This window comes from Silurus aristotelis (assembly GCF_946808225.1).
Source record: "Silurus aristotelis genome assembly, chromosome: 5".
In the NCBI taxonomy this organism is placed as follows: Eukaryota; Metazoa; Chordata; class Actinopteri; order Siluriformes; family Siluridae; genus Silurus; species Silurus aristotelis.
Window position 1 is genome coordinate 6,791,616 of NC_139578.1, and position 16,897 is coordinate 6,808,512.

The window sequence follows — 16,897 nt, forward strand, 5'->3', positions numbered from 1 at the left end:
TCTGAAATATATTCCTGCGCCCGAGAGCGCGAGAGAAAGCCAGGCTTGGCTCGATCAAACATCAAACTGTGCAAATACGATTTTATGGTGCCAAAGCGAGCCTAGGAAAATATTATTCTTCGTGCGGTGTAAACAGGGAGCAGCTTAGAGCACTCTGTGTGTGTGTGTGTGTGTGTGTGTGTGTGTGTGTGTGTGTGTGTGTGTGTGTGTGTGTGTGTGTGCGTGTCATGGCATGGCATGGCATGCACACTTTAAAGCACTGTCCGGTAAACACTAAACTGCTCCTGTCTCATGTACAAATACAAAAATGGTATGACATGTACATTAACACACCCACAGATTATATAGAATAGAATAGATGAGATGAGATGCATTTCCTGGTCACATGTACTTTACAGCACAGCGAAAAGGTTAAGGGCCTTGCTCAAGGGCCCAAGGGTGGCAGCTTGATGGTGCTGTGGCTTGACATGTATGTATAGGTGTGTGTGTGTGTGTGTGTGTGTGTGTGTGTGTGTGTGTGTGTGTGTGTGTGTGTGTGTGTGTGTGTATATATATATATATATATACACACCAAAAGTAACAAAAAATGGTGAGGTTTTGACTCTCCTTTCAATTGTCTCTTTTTCAAGGGGAATTGTAGATGTACTGTAAACTCAACAAAAATTGTGAATTACTTCTCATAAATGTTTCATTTACTACTTTAAATGAATAATACAATAATAAAATAGTGTTTCAAACATTTGAATGTAATTTATCAGTACAAACTCTGTTTTTGAAATGCGACTCCGAACCTCTCGCGAACCGTCAGATTGTACTTTTAGTTACTTTTAGTCCGGTTCCAAATGAAAAGGCGCGAACTATCGAGGTGGCGAGTGTCAAGGTTCCACTGTGTATAGATACATATATATACACACACACACTGTTAACACACCCTTTTTTTCTTTGTTAGAGTCGTTATGTAACCGTGTAGGGGTGAGCATGTGACTGCAGGCTAATAGAGCTGTAATAAGGTTGTAATGACGTAAGTGCTGAGCTCATTTGCATATGCATGAAAGGCACTTAATTAATCATGTACAAACAAATTATAGCAGCAATGAATGTGAGTGACTCATGGAGCGGCTTTTGTGTGCGAGTGTGTGTGTGTGTGTGTGTGTGTGTGTGTGTGTGTGTGTGTGTGTGTGTGTGTGTGTGTGTGTGTGTGTGTGTGTGTGTGTGTGTGTGTGTGTGTGTGTGTGTGTGTGTGTGTGTGTGTGTGCGTCAGTTCACAAAATGAAACGGCTAAATCTGTTTTATAATCCTGTCCTCAGGTGTAACATTCAAGGCAGCGTGATCTGTAACAACGCCGTAATCGGACGAGGTGCTGACATTAAATACTGTCTGGTGGGAAGTGGGCAGTGCATCGAGCCGGAGGGTGAGCAAACTCACACCGTTTCACACCAAACACACACACACACTTACACACATCATCAAGTCAGGCCTTTGTGTTTGTTTCTGTGTGCTCTCTGCCTTTTTCAGCTTCAGTGTGTGTGTCTCTTTTTATGTGCGTGTATGTGTGTGGTTTGTCTGTTAATCTGTTTCAATAGCGCATTAAAACTTAAGCTTGTGTGAACAATTGCGCTTTATTTTTTAATATTGTTAATCCCCTCGGTGTTGGATCATACTGTGAGGTTTGTGTTTGTGTGTATGTGCGTGCATGTGTGTGTGTGTGTGGCTCCAGGCTGTTGTATTGCGGGTGGTCTCCACTCGCTCTCCAGCCTCTCCATCAATGACTGTGCCTAAGGCGGCCTTAAGATGTCCAGAGGCTTCCTGGCCTAATTGACTGAACAACAGGGTGTTGCTGCCTCAGCAAACCCCCCCCAACCCCTCACACACACACACACACACACACACACACACACACAGAGTGTGTGCCACCCCCACCCCCCTTTCGTACACACCCAAACTGCTACATTTCTCCACCCCCACCACGTTTTCCTTTTCCATAGTCACTTGTGAGCTGGACCCGATTAGTCAGCCATAACCTCCTGAAAGACAGGGGCTTATTGAAGTGCTCCCAGAAATCCCAAATTACAAGCTGTACTTGTACTTCCCAAAGCATGGGTACATACTAAATACAGAACAGTGCATGACCACAATTCAGAGCGATACCAGAGAACTGACTTTCGTGTAGCCCTCATCGGTTAATAATAAGCACGGTGCATGACGCCCACCCATCCATGACTTCAGAGACGCAATATCCACGCTTTACTATCAAAGTAAAGAACCCAAAACAAGAAAGTGGTCCGTTTCCCGAAGTGCCAAAACTCCTGCAGTAAAACATTCGGTCTCGTCACCGAAACGAAAGATGCGGAGACATTCGTATAGACGTTTACGCTGCAGCACACAATACAGCCTCTCGTACCTGTTAGCAGGGTTTCAACACAGTTTGGAAAAGTTCAAATTGAGTGATTTCCAGGTCTGGATTAATACGGAAAAAAAAAAAACACTGAGTATTGAAAAAGATTCGTGTTACCATACTATTTCCCTATTTGTTGTTGTTGTTTTGTTTTTTTTGACAATGTAAAATTAAGAAATTTGTCATTTTTTATAAAACAAAAGGCTGCAATAATGCGGATACATCTGAAAAGGCATTTTCGTCGAAAAACGCGCCACGTCCACACGTTACGTTTTCTTAAAGCTGCTCGTCCACACCGAAACATCTGAAAACGCTTGCATGAGCAAACCGTAAGGCGCTTCGACCCGCTTCATTTCCACCTGCCGTTTACTCACTTACTTACGGCTCTTTGAAACGTCACGGCAATGACTTCCGTTTTCACAGTCCATGCTGCGACGCGAAAATGGCGTTTTGAAAGGTATCCGCTTTGGAGAGTGTTTTCAAAAAGCTACGTTTTCGTCGCAGGTCAAACAGAGAGAAAAAATATGCGTTTTCAAACGAAAATCTATTGGTGTGGACACGGCCAAAAGCTGTACTGTGGTGAATTGTGCATGACCGATCGTTCTGTTGCTGCAGCATTGAAGGTTTACAGTTTCAGTTGCAGTTGGAATTTAAAATCATTATTTCAGGTGTTAAATATGGTCTTATAAAAATCATTAGGAAACTCTGGATATTTGGGTCTAGAAAAGTGTGGAAGTTTAAAATGTAAAACGTGTAGTTGGTACACGTGATAAGGAGCACAGGACACTTTTATCTCTCTATGCATGTAGAGCTTTTTCCACTCGCCACCTGTGCCGTTAATGTTAACACCACCACCAGTCTTATCACACCGCTAAGCCTATCTAACTAGCTGTCGAGTGATTAGAGCACTCTAGACTGCGTCGGAGCTCTACTTTGGTGGTCTTGTGCAGTCAGTGTGAATTAGCTTCAACCTGACAGCTTCCACACACACACACACTTGTTGTGCGCTGTTTACCTGTTAGCATGTGTTGGATGAAGCGCAGTCATAGGAATCTCATAAAGAGTCTCACCAGTTGCTCTAGAAAGCTCGGGTTTTCGCATCCTGGGAAATGGATTACAGGTTATCTGCGAGTATGTGCGCAAGACTATCTGGACCCTCGAGGATGTATCGTGTGTTAGAACCTGTCAAAGATGGCGCCCAGGCCCGTTTTTTAAATGTACTCCATTTCTGTCTCGTTCTCAGCCCCGGATATCAGTCACGGCATCCCGTACTTGTCTTGAAATGGCAGAAAAATATTTCATAAAGACGTCCTTCTGAAAAAATTGCTTCGTTTGCAACGTCGATCGACCTTGGCAATGTTTTGCTCGGATTTTGCAACGTTTTCGGTAAAAGGAGATCGACCTTCCTCGGATTTATCTGCCCGGATGACACGTATTTATAAATAGGGGCCTCGTCTGTCAGGCCAGGTCCATTTCCTTTGTCAATACACAAAAGGAACGGAGATAAACTTTGGAGGCGTATGCATAGATTACCAACGACATGTTTTGCTCTCTTTGATTGAAAACACGGGGAAAAGCTTGCTAGAGTCAACATTTCAGACCGCCTAATTGAGTGACCCTCAAAAACAGACTTTTTCTCCCATGTATTTGCATGCGTGTCCTTGGCAGCAGCATAAATATTCTCTCGTGCTAGTTAGCACGCTTGGCCTCGTTTTAAGCAATCAGCACACTGCCAGATGGTGGACGAGCATGAGTTGGTCATAAGGCAATAGATGCCGATATTTGTCATCAATGTAGCGTGATGAGATCTCGAAAAACACCAGCCTCTATCCCAGAATGCCCTCCTCAATTCCGGGGGTCTAGCTTATTCTAAACTTTTCATTTCATTTCTTTTCAGCTGAAAGGACCAACGATGTCATCGTTGGATCAGATCAGCTCATGGAGATCTAGAACCAGGGGGAAGACGAGGTTACGGGCTTGACAAGCTTGTCACTAAAGAAGCGGCATCATCTTCCTTTTGCTTTTTTTTTACTGAATGTGTCCGAATAAACCTGGAATTATTTATCTCAGTTGACAGTGTCATTATTTTCTCTGAGTCACAAGTTTCTGAATTTTTCTTCACTGCATCACGTTAAGAGAAATCAGACAACACTGTACCACCGGGGGGGGGGGGGGGGTACTCAATACGTTGATTGCGAACGACCAGTACATCGCAAATTTAGTAGATCGAATTTATAGTAGATAGAATTTAAGATGTTAGTCCATCATCTATCCTCTCTATGGCATCTGCCACTCAGATGTCACAGTCTTAAATCTATTGTATTGCAAAGCTCCAGCGAGCTTAGTGACCTGGTTAACCTTCAGATTTAGATTTACCAAACAAGAGGTATAAAGTACGAAACCAGAAACCTGCCATTTCTATGCAGAATGGGAGGAAGACTCATTTTTTTTTTCTTCACCATGTGATCAGCAAAGTGCGCTTGTCCGAACCGTCGAAATAGCGTTGCTATTTCAGAAAAAGGGAAATGTAAAAAGGTGCTTTCGACCTGTTGAGAAGATATCTGAGATGTGAGAGGTGTACTCACTTTTGTGAGATACTGTGTGTGTATATATATATATATATATATACACACACACACACACACACACAGTTTTTAGGTTACGGGTCGGTTCAATTTTGGGACAGTTAGGGCAGAAGAAATGCAAACCATAGGATTGCTTGTCGTTTTTTTTTTTCACACAGTTTATTATTATTATTAACATTTGTGAACGTTCACAGGTGGGTTTTTTTTGGTAATAAATTGCCTAAAAATAATAAATAAAACAATATAAATATTAATAATAATATAATTAATAAAAAAATAAAATAGAATAAATAAAAAGAATGCAATACACATTTTTTTATATTAATTTAATTGAGTAATCAATTAAATTGTCACGTATTAAATTGATGAAATTATTTCAGATGTGTATGTAAGTGTCTGTGTTTGTGGTTTACATTTAATATTTAATTTCCCAAAGATATGTTTAACTGTTCTACTAATTTCAGCAGACTTTTGGAAATTACTTCATTCCTTCCATCCTTCATTCATGTCCGAACTGTCAATCTAGCGTTGCTTTTTTTAAAAAGGGAAATGTAAAAAGGCGTTTTCGAACTGTTCACAAAAAAAAAAATTAGGACCCTGACTTCTCTCCGAAAAGCGAGCTGAGAAAAAGAAAGGTGAGGGAAATTAAATCACAGTTATTTGGACAGCAGTCATTTTTCACACAGTTGAATTCAAGGAAGGAAGACCACCGAAGCATTGTTCTGGGTGAGTCACTCCATCTTTAAGCATAAGAAGTCAACATATATTGTATATATAATGTATTCCCATATACAATATACACAGTATCTCACAGTGAAGTGAAACTTGGATATATTTTAGTCAATGTGCAGCTTGTACAGCAGTACAGATTTACTGTCCTCTGAAATCAACTCAACATACAGCCTTTATTGTCAAATAACTGCAACAAAAATGAGTACACCCTAAATGCAGTCTTGTAACGAAGCCACACGTCCTATTCATCGTGTTCATGTTTTTGTCTGCTTGACAGGAACATACAAATTTGTCTATCTTGTATTAGAGAAGTTCAAATTTGGGTGCTTTGAGTACAAGTCTCTCATACTGCCCACTGGATGTTTAACATGGCACCTCATGGCAAAGACTCTGAGGATTTGAGAATTTGAATTCTTGCTCTCCACAAAGATGGCCGAGGCTATAAGAAGATCAGTAACACCCTAAAACTGAGTTGCAGTACAGTTTCCAGGGTCATACAGAGGTTTTACATGACGGGTTCCACTCGGAACAGGCCTCGCAACGGTCCATCAGAGAAGTTGACTTCTGGTGCTTCGCAGCAGGTGCAGACGCTGTGTCAAAAAAGTCAACAAGTTGTTTTGCATGGCCGGCGTCCAGGAAGCCTATTCTGAAGCTGACTCACAGCTGTGCTGAAGACGACCTGTCAAAGAGCATGAATTTCTGAAACCATGTCCTGTAGTCTGATAAGACTAAGATAAACTTGTTTGGCTTAGATGGTGTCCAGCATGTGTGGTGACGCCCTGGTGAGGAGTAACCAAGAAAATTGTGTCTTGCCTACAGTCAAGCATGGTGGTGGCAGCATCATGGTCTGGGGCTGCATGACTGCTGCTGGTACTTGGAGCTGTGGTTCATTGAGAGAAACATGCATTCCAACATGTACTGGGACATTTCTGAAGCAGAACATGTCATTTCCATAGTATTGTCTCTTGAGAAGATATAATAAAATGGTTGCTGAGATGTGAGAGGTGTACTCACTTTTGTGACATACTGTATATACACACAGTTTTTAAGTCACAGTTCGGTTCAATTTCGGAACAGTTAGGGCAGAAGAAATGCAAACTATAAAATTGCTTGTCGTTTTTTTTATTCACACAGTTTATTGTTACAGTTTTAACATTTGTGAACATTCACAGTTTACTTTTTTTTTTTTTTTTTTTTTATAAATTGCCTAAAAATAATATATAGAATAATAGTTTAGAATAGTTTTTATATTGATTAAATTGAGCAATCAATTAAATTGGCACATATTAAATTTATGAAATTATTTCAGATGTGTATGTAAGTGTCTGTGTTTGTGTTTACATTCTTTAACAAATGACTTTCATTTATTAATCCTTCCTTCCTTCCTTCCATCCTTCATTCATTCACTTCCTCGATATGTAGAATTGTCAGCTTTTCTAATTTTAAGAAAAATGTATAAAACTTTAAAGAATCAATAGCATTAGCCACTTCCTGGTTAGCAGCTAAGGCTAGCGATATGGATTCTTTAGCTTTTTCATACATGCGCTAAATATATCTTATTTCTGGTATGGAGTAAGTAGCCACAGTGACACTGCGCTAACTCTAGTTTATTGATTTATTTTTATTTTATTTTATTTATTTACTTATTTATATACCCTGGCATTTTTGTGGATGTTTTGAGTTTAATAATTATTTTATTTATTTATTTATTTATTTATTTATTTATTTATTTATTTATTTTAAATGCTCAAAGTGCAAGTGCAGACTAAACAAACTAACAGTCCACACTTAATATGATCCTAAGGGAACTCGGATTTTAACAATGTTCCGCAAGTAAAAAAGGATTGCATTCAGTACTGAACCAAAAGCCCAGTACTGGAAAATTGTCAGTATGAATATGTGTATCGTTACACCCCTAATATATATATATATACACACACATTAGGGATGTCAACTGATTAAAATATTTAATTAATTTTATCAAATAGTTTAATTAATTAATTTCAACTTAGATGCACATTTTTATTTGTTCTAAATGCACCTTAAATTAATTCTTTTCAAGTCTTTAATAGACCAACTAATTGTAACAGATGTTATATGATAATTTCACTCAAAATCTCTTTTTTATTAATTATTTTATATTTATTTATTTTACACTGGAAATTATTATTTTAATATAAATTTCTTTTTTCGATTTCTTTAAATATATATATATATATATATATATATATATATATATATATATATATATATATAATGAAGATATGTTACAATGATGATTATTGAATAAATTACATTGCATAATTTAGCAAAACAGAGCAATTTACACTACCATAATGCATAAACTTTACAACTTTATATTTTTGTGGCAACAGAAACTGTTTTAGTGACACTGATAAAAAAGGAGAGAGTAAAGAGCTAAAACTGATTTATGAAACAACTAAAACAAAAGAAAAAAAATATGCACTCTAAACCGAGACATTTGATCTCTTTCAACCGCTGGCGAGAGTAAGTAACTAAAAAAGCAGGAGAAACATACATCCTGGTAGGTTTCTTTGTACAAAAATAAAAATGCCACCAGAAAATATACAAATGTTTACCATTTTTTCGTATCGTTTTTGTCATCGCAAGTTTGAAAAATCTTAAGTCAAACCATAGTAACCCAGGGACTACCTGTATGTGTGTGTATATATATATATATATATATATATATATATATATATATATATATATATATATATATATATATATATATATAAAATTTTATTTTCACTTGTGCATTTGAAAAGCTCGCATGCTAAAAAAACTATTTGCTTAGGGTCAATATGAAATGTCAAGAAGTGTGTATCTTTAAATTCATGGTGATTGGTTGTATAATTTTTGCTGACATAATGAAATGTCCTATATGCCTTACAGTGTACTTGGTGGGAGGTGCTGTATTGATGTTTGTAGAAGTAAAAATCGGTGATGTGGGTTCTACAGCTGTCCGTATGACCACCATGAGTGAGCGACTGCATGTCCTGCTGTCAGAAGAAGCAGGGAAGCACAATAGGGTTAACTTTATTTGTACACAAAAAAGCAGAGCAATGGGACCACCCAGTGAGAACATCACAGCTAATCGTCTCCCCCAGACCTCCCCTCCGTCCCCCAACAACTCGGAAGACACTATAAAGGACTAGTCTTAAAGATTTTTCTCTCTTTGCTGTTGAAGATTTATGACATTCCATTGCAGCTCCTAAATTACAGGCTTGAAGCGAGTTTCTCAGTCACGAAGGCCAATGAGCCTCCGGAAGATTCTCGCTGATGATTTATCATGGCTTGCTCCGGCTCTGTGGCCAAACCAAGTCGTTTAGTGTCACTAATGAAATGATCATGAGTTCTTTGTCTTTGCAGCCTTCGCCTCCTCGTACTTTGTAGTTTTTTCAGTTTTTTTGGACATGTTGAAATCATTTCCCTAGACTTTCTAATGGTCCTCTCTAAATCCATAAACTAATATGTGCGTTTGAGGATCTCGCTGTGTTTTGTCCTCCCTTTTTCCTCCCAGCCTGAATGCTGTCCAATTCAAGACCGTCGGATGTTCGTCACATCAAGGCCAAGCCGCGGCAGTAGGAATCGGTTTTTGCTGAATGTATAATTTATTTGCCCTGCTGAGCTAGATTGTTGGTCTTTTCACAGGCCAGCCAAAAAAAACTTGAACTGAAATTGAAATGTGAAAATCAGCTCGAATTTCTACTATCTTCTGTATGTCTGTCTTGTTTTTGTGTATGTAATATATACCACGTAGCTAATCAGAAGCCGTGCCCTCTGCCCCGTCCTCACATCATCCGTGCCCAGACCTCCAGGTTGTGCTTACAAGTCACTGCATGGGTCATCTGGATGGAGGAAGGTTTGTATATTTAGGCAGAGCCTCCTGGAACCCCAAGAGTCCCGAAAGCTAAACTGGGATCCAAGCCCACCGGAGCTGTGTTCAATGTCATTCCCCACCCTCCGGGGCCGAACGTGACAGATGCTTGTGTTTTCCAGCACCCTGGTTCAGATGTCAACCGACAGATCATACATCAGGCCTTGCTTACTGTCTCTGTGTAGTTTCCAAGTCCAAGCTTGTGCGCTCGTCTGCTTGGACGGCAAAAGGTGAAGGGACCGAACCCGCTGCAATCTAGAAAGTATATTAGGTTGGTCCACTGTAGCACTTGGGTCTTCTGCGGGCAATATGCTTAAGAAAAAGTGCTAATGTTAACACATTACTGGCTAAATGGGTATAACCTGCAGTTACGTTAAGTGGCGTAAGTGCATTGGTACTTGTGGACACGTCAATGGTCATAAATCATAGGGAGTGACATCATTTGAGCATGGAATGGCTCCAGATACCTCTGCCAGCCAAGTAACGGCGGATCCACGGTGGAAAGAAGGAATGAAACGACTGTTCCAGTGACAGGCCTGAGCGGTCAGGGCTTCTGCTCAGAGGGACCCTGTGTGTGTGTGGGGTGGTTTGTGTGTGTCTGGTTAGAGGGCATGGGGGGATGCTGTGCATCCAGGACTGAGCATGGTGCAGGGTGTGAGACTGCCTTGGCCACCCAAGTGGACCAACCTGCATGTTTGCTGCTGACCCCTACACATTAACAGAACACTTCCTCAATTTGTCTTCTGTGTTCCTGAGGCCCAAACGAATTTCCTCTCTTTTTTCGCGGCCACCTTTTGAGACGCCGCGTCCCCCGCAAGCCTCCCTTCAAAATCACGCCCACCTCCAGCGCACACACACTTAACAATTAGTACTTTCTTAGTGGCAAACAAAGACAGTATGCACGCTGTGTGGCCTGTAAAGGCGTATATAACCTCAAAGACACACGAGGCAGCGCGCAGCTTTGAAATGAACACACAGGCCACGGGACAATGATCCTCAAGACATTTACACTGTTTTAAGCTTTTGTTCCTCTTGGGTCAGCTGCTGTGGCGCAAGGAGTTGTACAGCCTCTTTGCAGAGAAAACGTGAAAAGTTATACGTTCTCTATGTAAAAGGTATTTTTCGTTACCCACACCTGTGGACGGTGTTTACTTACTGTCTGGAGTAGCAGGAATGACTGATGACTCATTTTCATGACATTTTAAAATGATAGGAAAAATTGAGATCATGAAAAGACTTTCCTCATGGAGTCAAATCATTTTGGATGCTCAATATAGATAATATAAAGGGTTTGACAAATAGGGATTTTTACTGGCACTTATATAACGTGCAGCACACTAATTGATATTAATAATTTAGGATCTTATTTGATTAAAAATTCAGTGGCACTTGGGACTCCTTTCCATCCTTGTGTCTGGACACCGTTGTCAGATCACCTGAAAAGTCTCTCCCCCCCCCCACACTCTCCCTCTCTGCGTCTTGTCTGTCACGCTGTCCCCTCTTTCAAGCCCATAGCAGGCCCATATTTTTATATTCCTCAAAAGAACGAAATAAAGAAATTGGAAAAACAAAAGGGTCTGATTTCTTGCCACCTGCTAACTCTGCCCTTCGACAATAACACTGTTAAAGGACCACAAACAAAGACGCCACAAGAAACGTTTGGTGGGCCATTCATTACTACGACAAAAGAGACAGAAATATATTATCATAATTAATCTTATCTGTGACTGTGGGTGGCAAGGCTTTCCCATTTGCGACCGATGGCCCTTTACAATGCCAACATGTACACATCAGTGTGTCACAATGCCCATTGGGGCCTAAGAATATTTTAAGCTTTGTAAATATTCACTAAACAAGTCCTGGGTGTAAGCAGGAGTCCAGCATCCCCCTATGCCTTTTACCAGGCAAAATAGCCTGTTTCTTCCTTTTTTGGAGACAAATGTGGTTTCTTTTTTTTTTCCTAAGGTATCACCCTGGGCAAAATGGCTAATCTAAATATGTATTTTGTATAATAATATGTATAAAATATTAATAAAAAAATATATATATTTATTGGTCTGACCTGTGTGATGGTCACTGTGTGAGAAATGTCAGTGTATAATATGTATAATAACAGTCTTAATGTTAAATGTAATGAATTTAAACTACAAATGTAAAGCTGCTAGAAAAAATTAGTGTATTAATATTTCAGACTGAAATTATATTTAAAAACGTGTAACGTTAAAAGACATTTTAGAACATTTTGAAAGTTTAACACTATGTCCCAAATTTTATTTATATATATATATATATATATATATATATATATATATATATATATATATATATATATATATATATATATATATATATATATATATGTATATCCCATTACAAAAAAAACCCTTTGTGAGCAAAGAAACCTTATAAAATGAGTGAGGTTACAGTTTCAGAGGTTCAGAAATGAAATTTTCAAAACTACTTGTTCAACCTCCACATCATTAAAAGCGAATGCTTCGGTACATTCGTATAATAGATTGTGTACAATTTCCTTCTGGCTCCTACATTATCAATTGTTTGTAATGTTGATCAAAATATATCATACCTTAATAATCTTAACCCCCAAAACATCATCAGGCATCAGTTCATTGCATAAGTCCTTAAATGCACAGTAGTTAAAACTTTTAAAAAAATGTTTTATTTAAAAAACAAACAAGAAACCAACAAGCACTAATACAGTACAGTACAGCAAAAGTGGTCTCTTGCAATCAATATTCCAAATACAGTAATGTGTAGATTTGTGCTGTTGACGTTCTTATCAGAAGAAATTCAGCCCTGTTTATTTTCAATCATTGTAATATAAACTGTAGTTTACATCAGGAAATACTGAAACCATACACTGTCATGTTGACGACGACAAACGTTTTGACGATCTTGTCTGTTAACAATGACAAAAGGACTTGTTATTCTGATGGCTATGAGATGTTCATTGACACAAATACTTACCTTCGAGAGATAAACGAAGGATTTTGATAAAAACACAGGCCAGTAATCCACTGTGTGGTGCTGCTTGTACTAATTGTTTTGAGAAATGCACTCAGTGGTTCGCAAATATTAAGGCTGATTCGAGAAATTCTCCAAAGCAACTGAGTAAAACTGTAATCTCCGAGAGTAATAAGACCTCCATGGCACTGCATGGATTCCATGCCTCCTAGGATTGAGGTGCGTTTTGTCTGTGCACTTCCTTTTCTTGCTTTTTTCTACATTAACCTTTAACCCTATAAGAATACCTGTTAAAACAGGACATTCCTGTCATTGTAACAGCTACTTCTTTTATTACTAATCTCCCAGAATTCTCTTTGTGTCAGTTAGTAGTTTTAACTAGTAAACCAAAATGGGGGATGGGACCTCTGCTTAGGTGAATGATCGGATATTTGTTGGGTCATGTGGCTAATATAGACCATGAATATCATTTATTTTACACTTTGCCGTTTGAGTGAAAAACATAAGATGCTTTTACTGGCGGGAAGTAACAGTAATTAATGATTATCCAATAGCAACATGACCTGAAGTTTTTTATTCCACTTATACCACAGAAATAAAAGTTGTTATTGTGGAATGTATTAAATTGTTATATGATATTATTTGAATAATAGGAAAACACCAACTTTACATTCTAAAGGCTAATTCACTCAGTTGCAGTAATAAAAATGCATAAAAAAACACGTAAGGCAGCGTTAAGTGTTAATACTGTTAGCTAGCAGAAACAAGGCACATGGCTGTAGGTGTTTACGTTTTGGTGGGGGGGGTTGCATGATGGTAGCTTTCTGGAGAACGCATGGTCATCTCCTGAGTTTATTTATCCAAGGCCTGCAGACGTCAGGCCAGACCTCCCTCAGTTTGTTAGCCTTAAAGGGGCCCTGACCGCACAGAGCAATTCCTCGCATTCCACATGAACCCTTATTAAATAAAAAAAAAGTTGTCTTTCTCTGCATCACCGGAGCAAACACACATTCTTCATAACCTTGTACTAGTGTGTGTTATATTTCATGCGTGTGATTGACACCCACCTCCCCTCCTGCTGCCCACAGTTCCAGCACCATCTGGTGTGGCAAAGCATCGGCGTATTGGATTTGAGGCAAATGTCTGAAAAAGACTTTATTTTTAGTTAGTAAATAAGGCTACACTCACTTCGTTTACTTAGAATTGTACAGGACGAATGTTTCTTAGGTATTTACGGTGTAACCTTGCCTTTTAATATCATAACGTTTTCAAAACCTATACAATAATTCCTGAATTCACTGCTTTAGAAGATGCAATCCCACCACATACCTGTGTTCAGACCGAGCAAACACGCTCACCTCAACCCATCAGCACTCAATCTCCAGATTAGGCCAGATACTAGCACACCGGGGACGGAAACGCAATCAACGATCTGTGAACATTTAACTCACAAGAGGAATTCACGCTTAAATTCATGATCATTTCTCTTCACTGCCAAAGAATAGTGAGATTTCTTCAGTCCTGGGACTGAACAAGAGGCCTGATTGGACTGTTCACATGACTAAGCTTTTTATAGACGGATCACAATCAGCAAAACCTCATAATTTATCGTTTCATCACAAGTGACAACTTGTGCACAAGGATGGGGGCTTTTTACAATACCACAAGTACCAAGTCGAGCACCTTCAATTAAGCTGATTGTTACCACTGCATTTTATATATAGCACCTAATTGAGACTCACTAAATACTACACTAACATATTCAGAGGAAATAAATTGTTTAGGATTCACAACGGTAAAACATTTATGTTTTAAATGTCATACATTTACATGTTCAGGTAACTAAATGTACACGAGTTTGACAATCAAGTGACCAGTTTTCTGGCTTTTTTTTTTCCTGGACAATATACATGAGCTCAAAAGACCAAAATCTGACTGAAGGTAAGCCACATGAACAAGCCTTGAATGTTTTTTTAGTTTCTTTAATTCTCTTTCTTCATTAAAGTAAAAGATTAGAAATCTGTGACAAACTTTTAAACCTTTTTATGCACAAAAATGACGGTATTATTTAGAAATACACAAGGGAACTACTACTAAGGGGATATTTGAATTGTTTGATGTTATAGCATTCTAAAAGGGTTCAACTTTAAAATCAAAAATCATTTTAAAACACATATAAAAAGTTAATTTTTGTGACTTTTTGGCACATTTTTAATTATGATCAATAGTTTTAAATGAGTACTTGTGCTGTTTAAATATACGGTATGTGTTATATACTGTATGTTTGAGCATTTGCTATCTGGGGCGTTGTTTAGACTAGACCAAATAATGTCTCTTTTAGACTCTTTAGACCAGAGATATGAGACGAATGCATACTTATAAAAGGTACAACAGTGGTCCTTATGTTTGTTATGTTTTAAAAGAAAGTGCATATGATGTGTAATTGATCCTACCCCAAATAAAGTTAATCTAGACATATTTTTTCAATGTCAAGAATCCCTGAAAGGTAAAGATGAAATGTATGTACTGTATGTATAAATGTATTAAATTGAAGGTTAATAGTAAAAAAATAAATTAAAAAAAAAGTACAGAAACTGTTTATTAAATGTTATATGTGTTAGGGCATTTGCTCTCTGAGACATTACTTGGACTAGAAAAAGATATAGATCGAAGATATAAGAGAAAAGATGAGACATAACATACCCACAAAGATACAATAGTCCTTATGTTTCAATTATGTATTAAAAATGAATTTTGTTTACTGAAAGCACACACATATGTGTATAACTCATAACTTGTATCAATAAAACTGGATGAATTGGTTTTTACAGAACGTAAAAATTATAAATTTTAGGATATTTAAATTGTAATTGTCCTAAAAGTGTTAGACTAAATGATCATAATTAACTTTATGGATTGAACTCGGAATGAAAGAATGTTATTTATGTAAAAACGAACCCAATGGCAACAGGTTGACATGAAAAAAAAAAAATTTATTAAATCCAAGAATATTTTTTGTGTAGTGACAAGAAATCCCACCCCAAATAAAGTCCATTCATTTGTCAAGATGAGCTAAAACTAGTCCCGGTAAAAGTCAAGTTACAGAATCATGCCCAGTGATGCTTGTTATAGAGGAGTGTTAGATTTGAAGTAAGGTCTGTATATGTTCCTGAATTTATTGGCAGGATTTTATTATTTTATAGTGCTGGAAAAGTCGGAATACTGACGGTGCTGTTTCATTCTTTCATACATCTGTTAGGCATGTCCTCTTTGTCAAACTGAGCAGTGTCTCTCTTGGACTTTATAGACCAAAGATATGAGACCAGAACATTCCCACAAAGGTACAACAGTGATCCTTATGTTTTAATGTTTTCTAAAAAATGATAATCCTATGCATTATTCACTGTATAAACTTGTATCAATGAAATTGAATGAATTGTTTGTAATGAATGTAAAAAGAATAACAAAGTATGAAATATAATTGAACGTACAACCCTAGTGACAAGCCTTCCTACTCCAAAGTCCTTTGTCCAGATAAGCTAGATCTTCTCTTTAAAGCCAAGAATCCCTTATAAGTCAAAATAAAAAAAATATATAAATGATAAGGAAAAGAAATGTCTCACTTGGGCTCCATAGACCAAATATATGAGACAAAAACATAACCACAAAGATGCAACAGTGGTCCTAATGTTTCAATTATGTTATGAAAGTAAGTACGCACACTTTCCAAGGTAACTGCTCGTACACGCGATGTATAATTGAATGTACAACCCTAGAGACAAGCATTCCTACCCCCAAAAACAGTCCTTTGATTTTGTCCAGATAAGATAGACCTAGACCTGGTCTAAGTCTCAGAATCATGTGGAGTGAAGCTTGTTATAGAGAGGTTTTAGACATAAAGTTAGTATTTTTTCATGACTTTGATGCCTGGATTGTTCTTATTTTATAGTGCAGGAACAGTAGTAATAATGTTAGTGCTGTTTCGTTCTTCAAAAAGTGATGTGTGTTAGGCAGGTCTTCTCTCTGAGAGTGTTTGGACAATCAGTTCTGTGATATGAGAGACAAAAAAACAACTCTTTCAATAGACGGCATGTGTGATTGCGCCTGAACTCACTCTGGATTACTGAAAGAGCTCTCTCTCTCTCTCTCTCTCTCTCTCTCTCTCTCTCTCTCCCCCGCCGCCTCTGGGGTTTTTGGAGGGCTCTGCCTGGGTGGTCTCTCCCTCTCTCCCTCTCTCTCTCTCCGCTCCGGCGAGCTGTTGCTTAGCAGCTAATAATAGGCGATGTTTGCAAAGTAATTTGC

General features: G+C 38.2%; 1 protein-coding gene across 2 annotated transcripts in view; it reads left to right on the forward strand.

Annotated features, from left to right (window-relative positions):
• Window positions 1-4,459, forward strand: part of eif2b3 (eukaryotic translation initiation factor 2B, subunit 3 gamma) — a 51,331-nt gene extending 46,872 nt beyond the window's left edge. For both annotated transcript variants that reach the window (XM_083541795.1, XM_083541794.1), the window contains exons 11-12: window positions 1,308-1,411; window positions 4,293-4,459. In XM_083541795.1, coding sequence (XP_083397921.1) covers window positions 1,308-1,411; window positions 4,293-4,345 — 157 coding nt within the window. In that variant the 3' untranslated portion in view covers window positions 4,346-4,459. The remainder of the gene's footprint in view (window positions 1-1,307; window positions 1,412-4,292) is intronic.
• The last annotated feature ends 12,438 nt before the right edge of the window (window positions 4,460-16,897 follow it).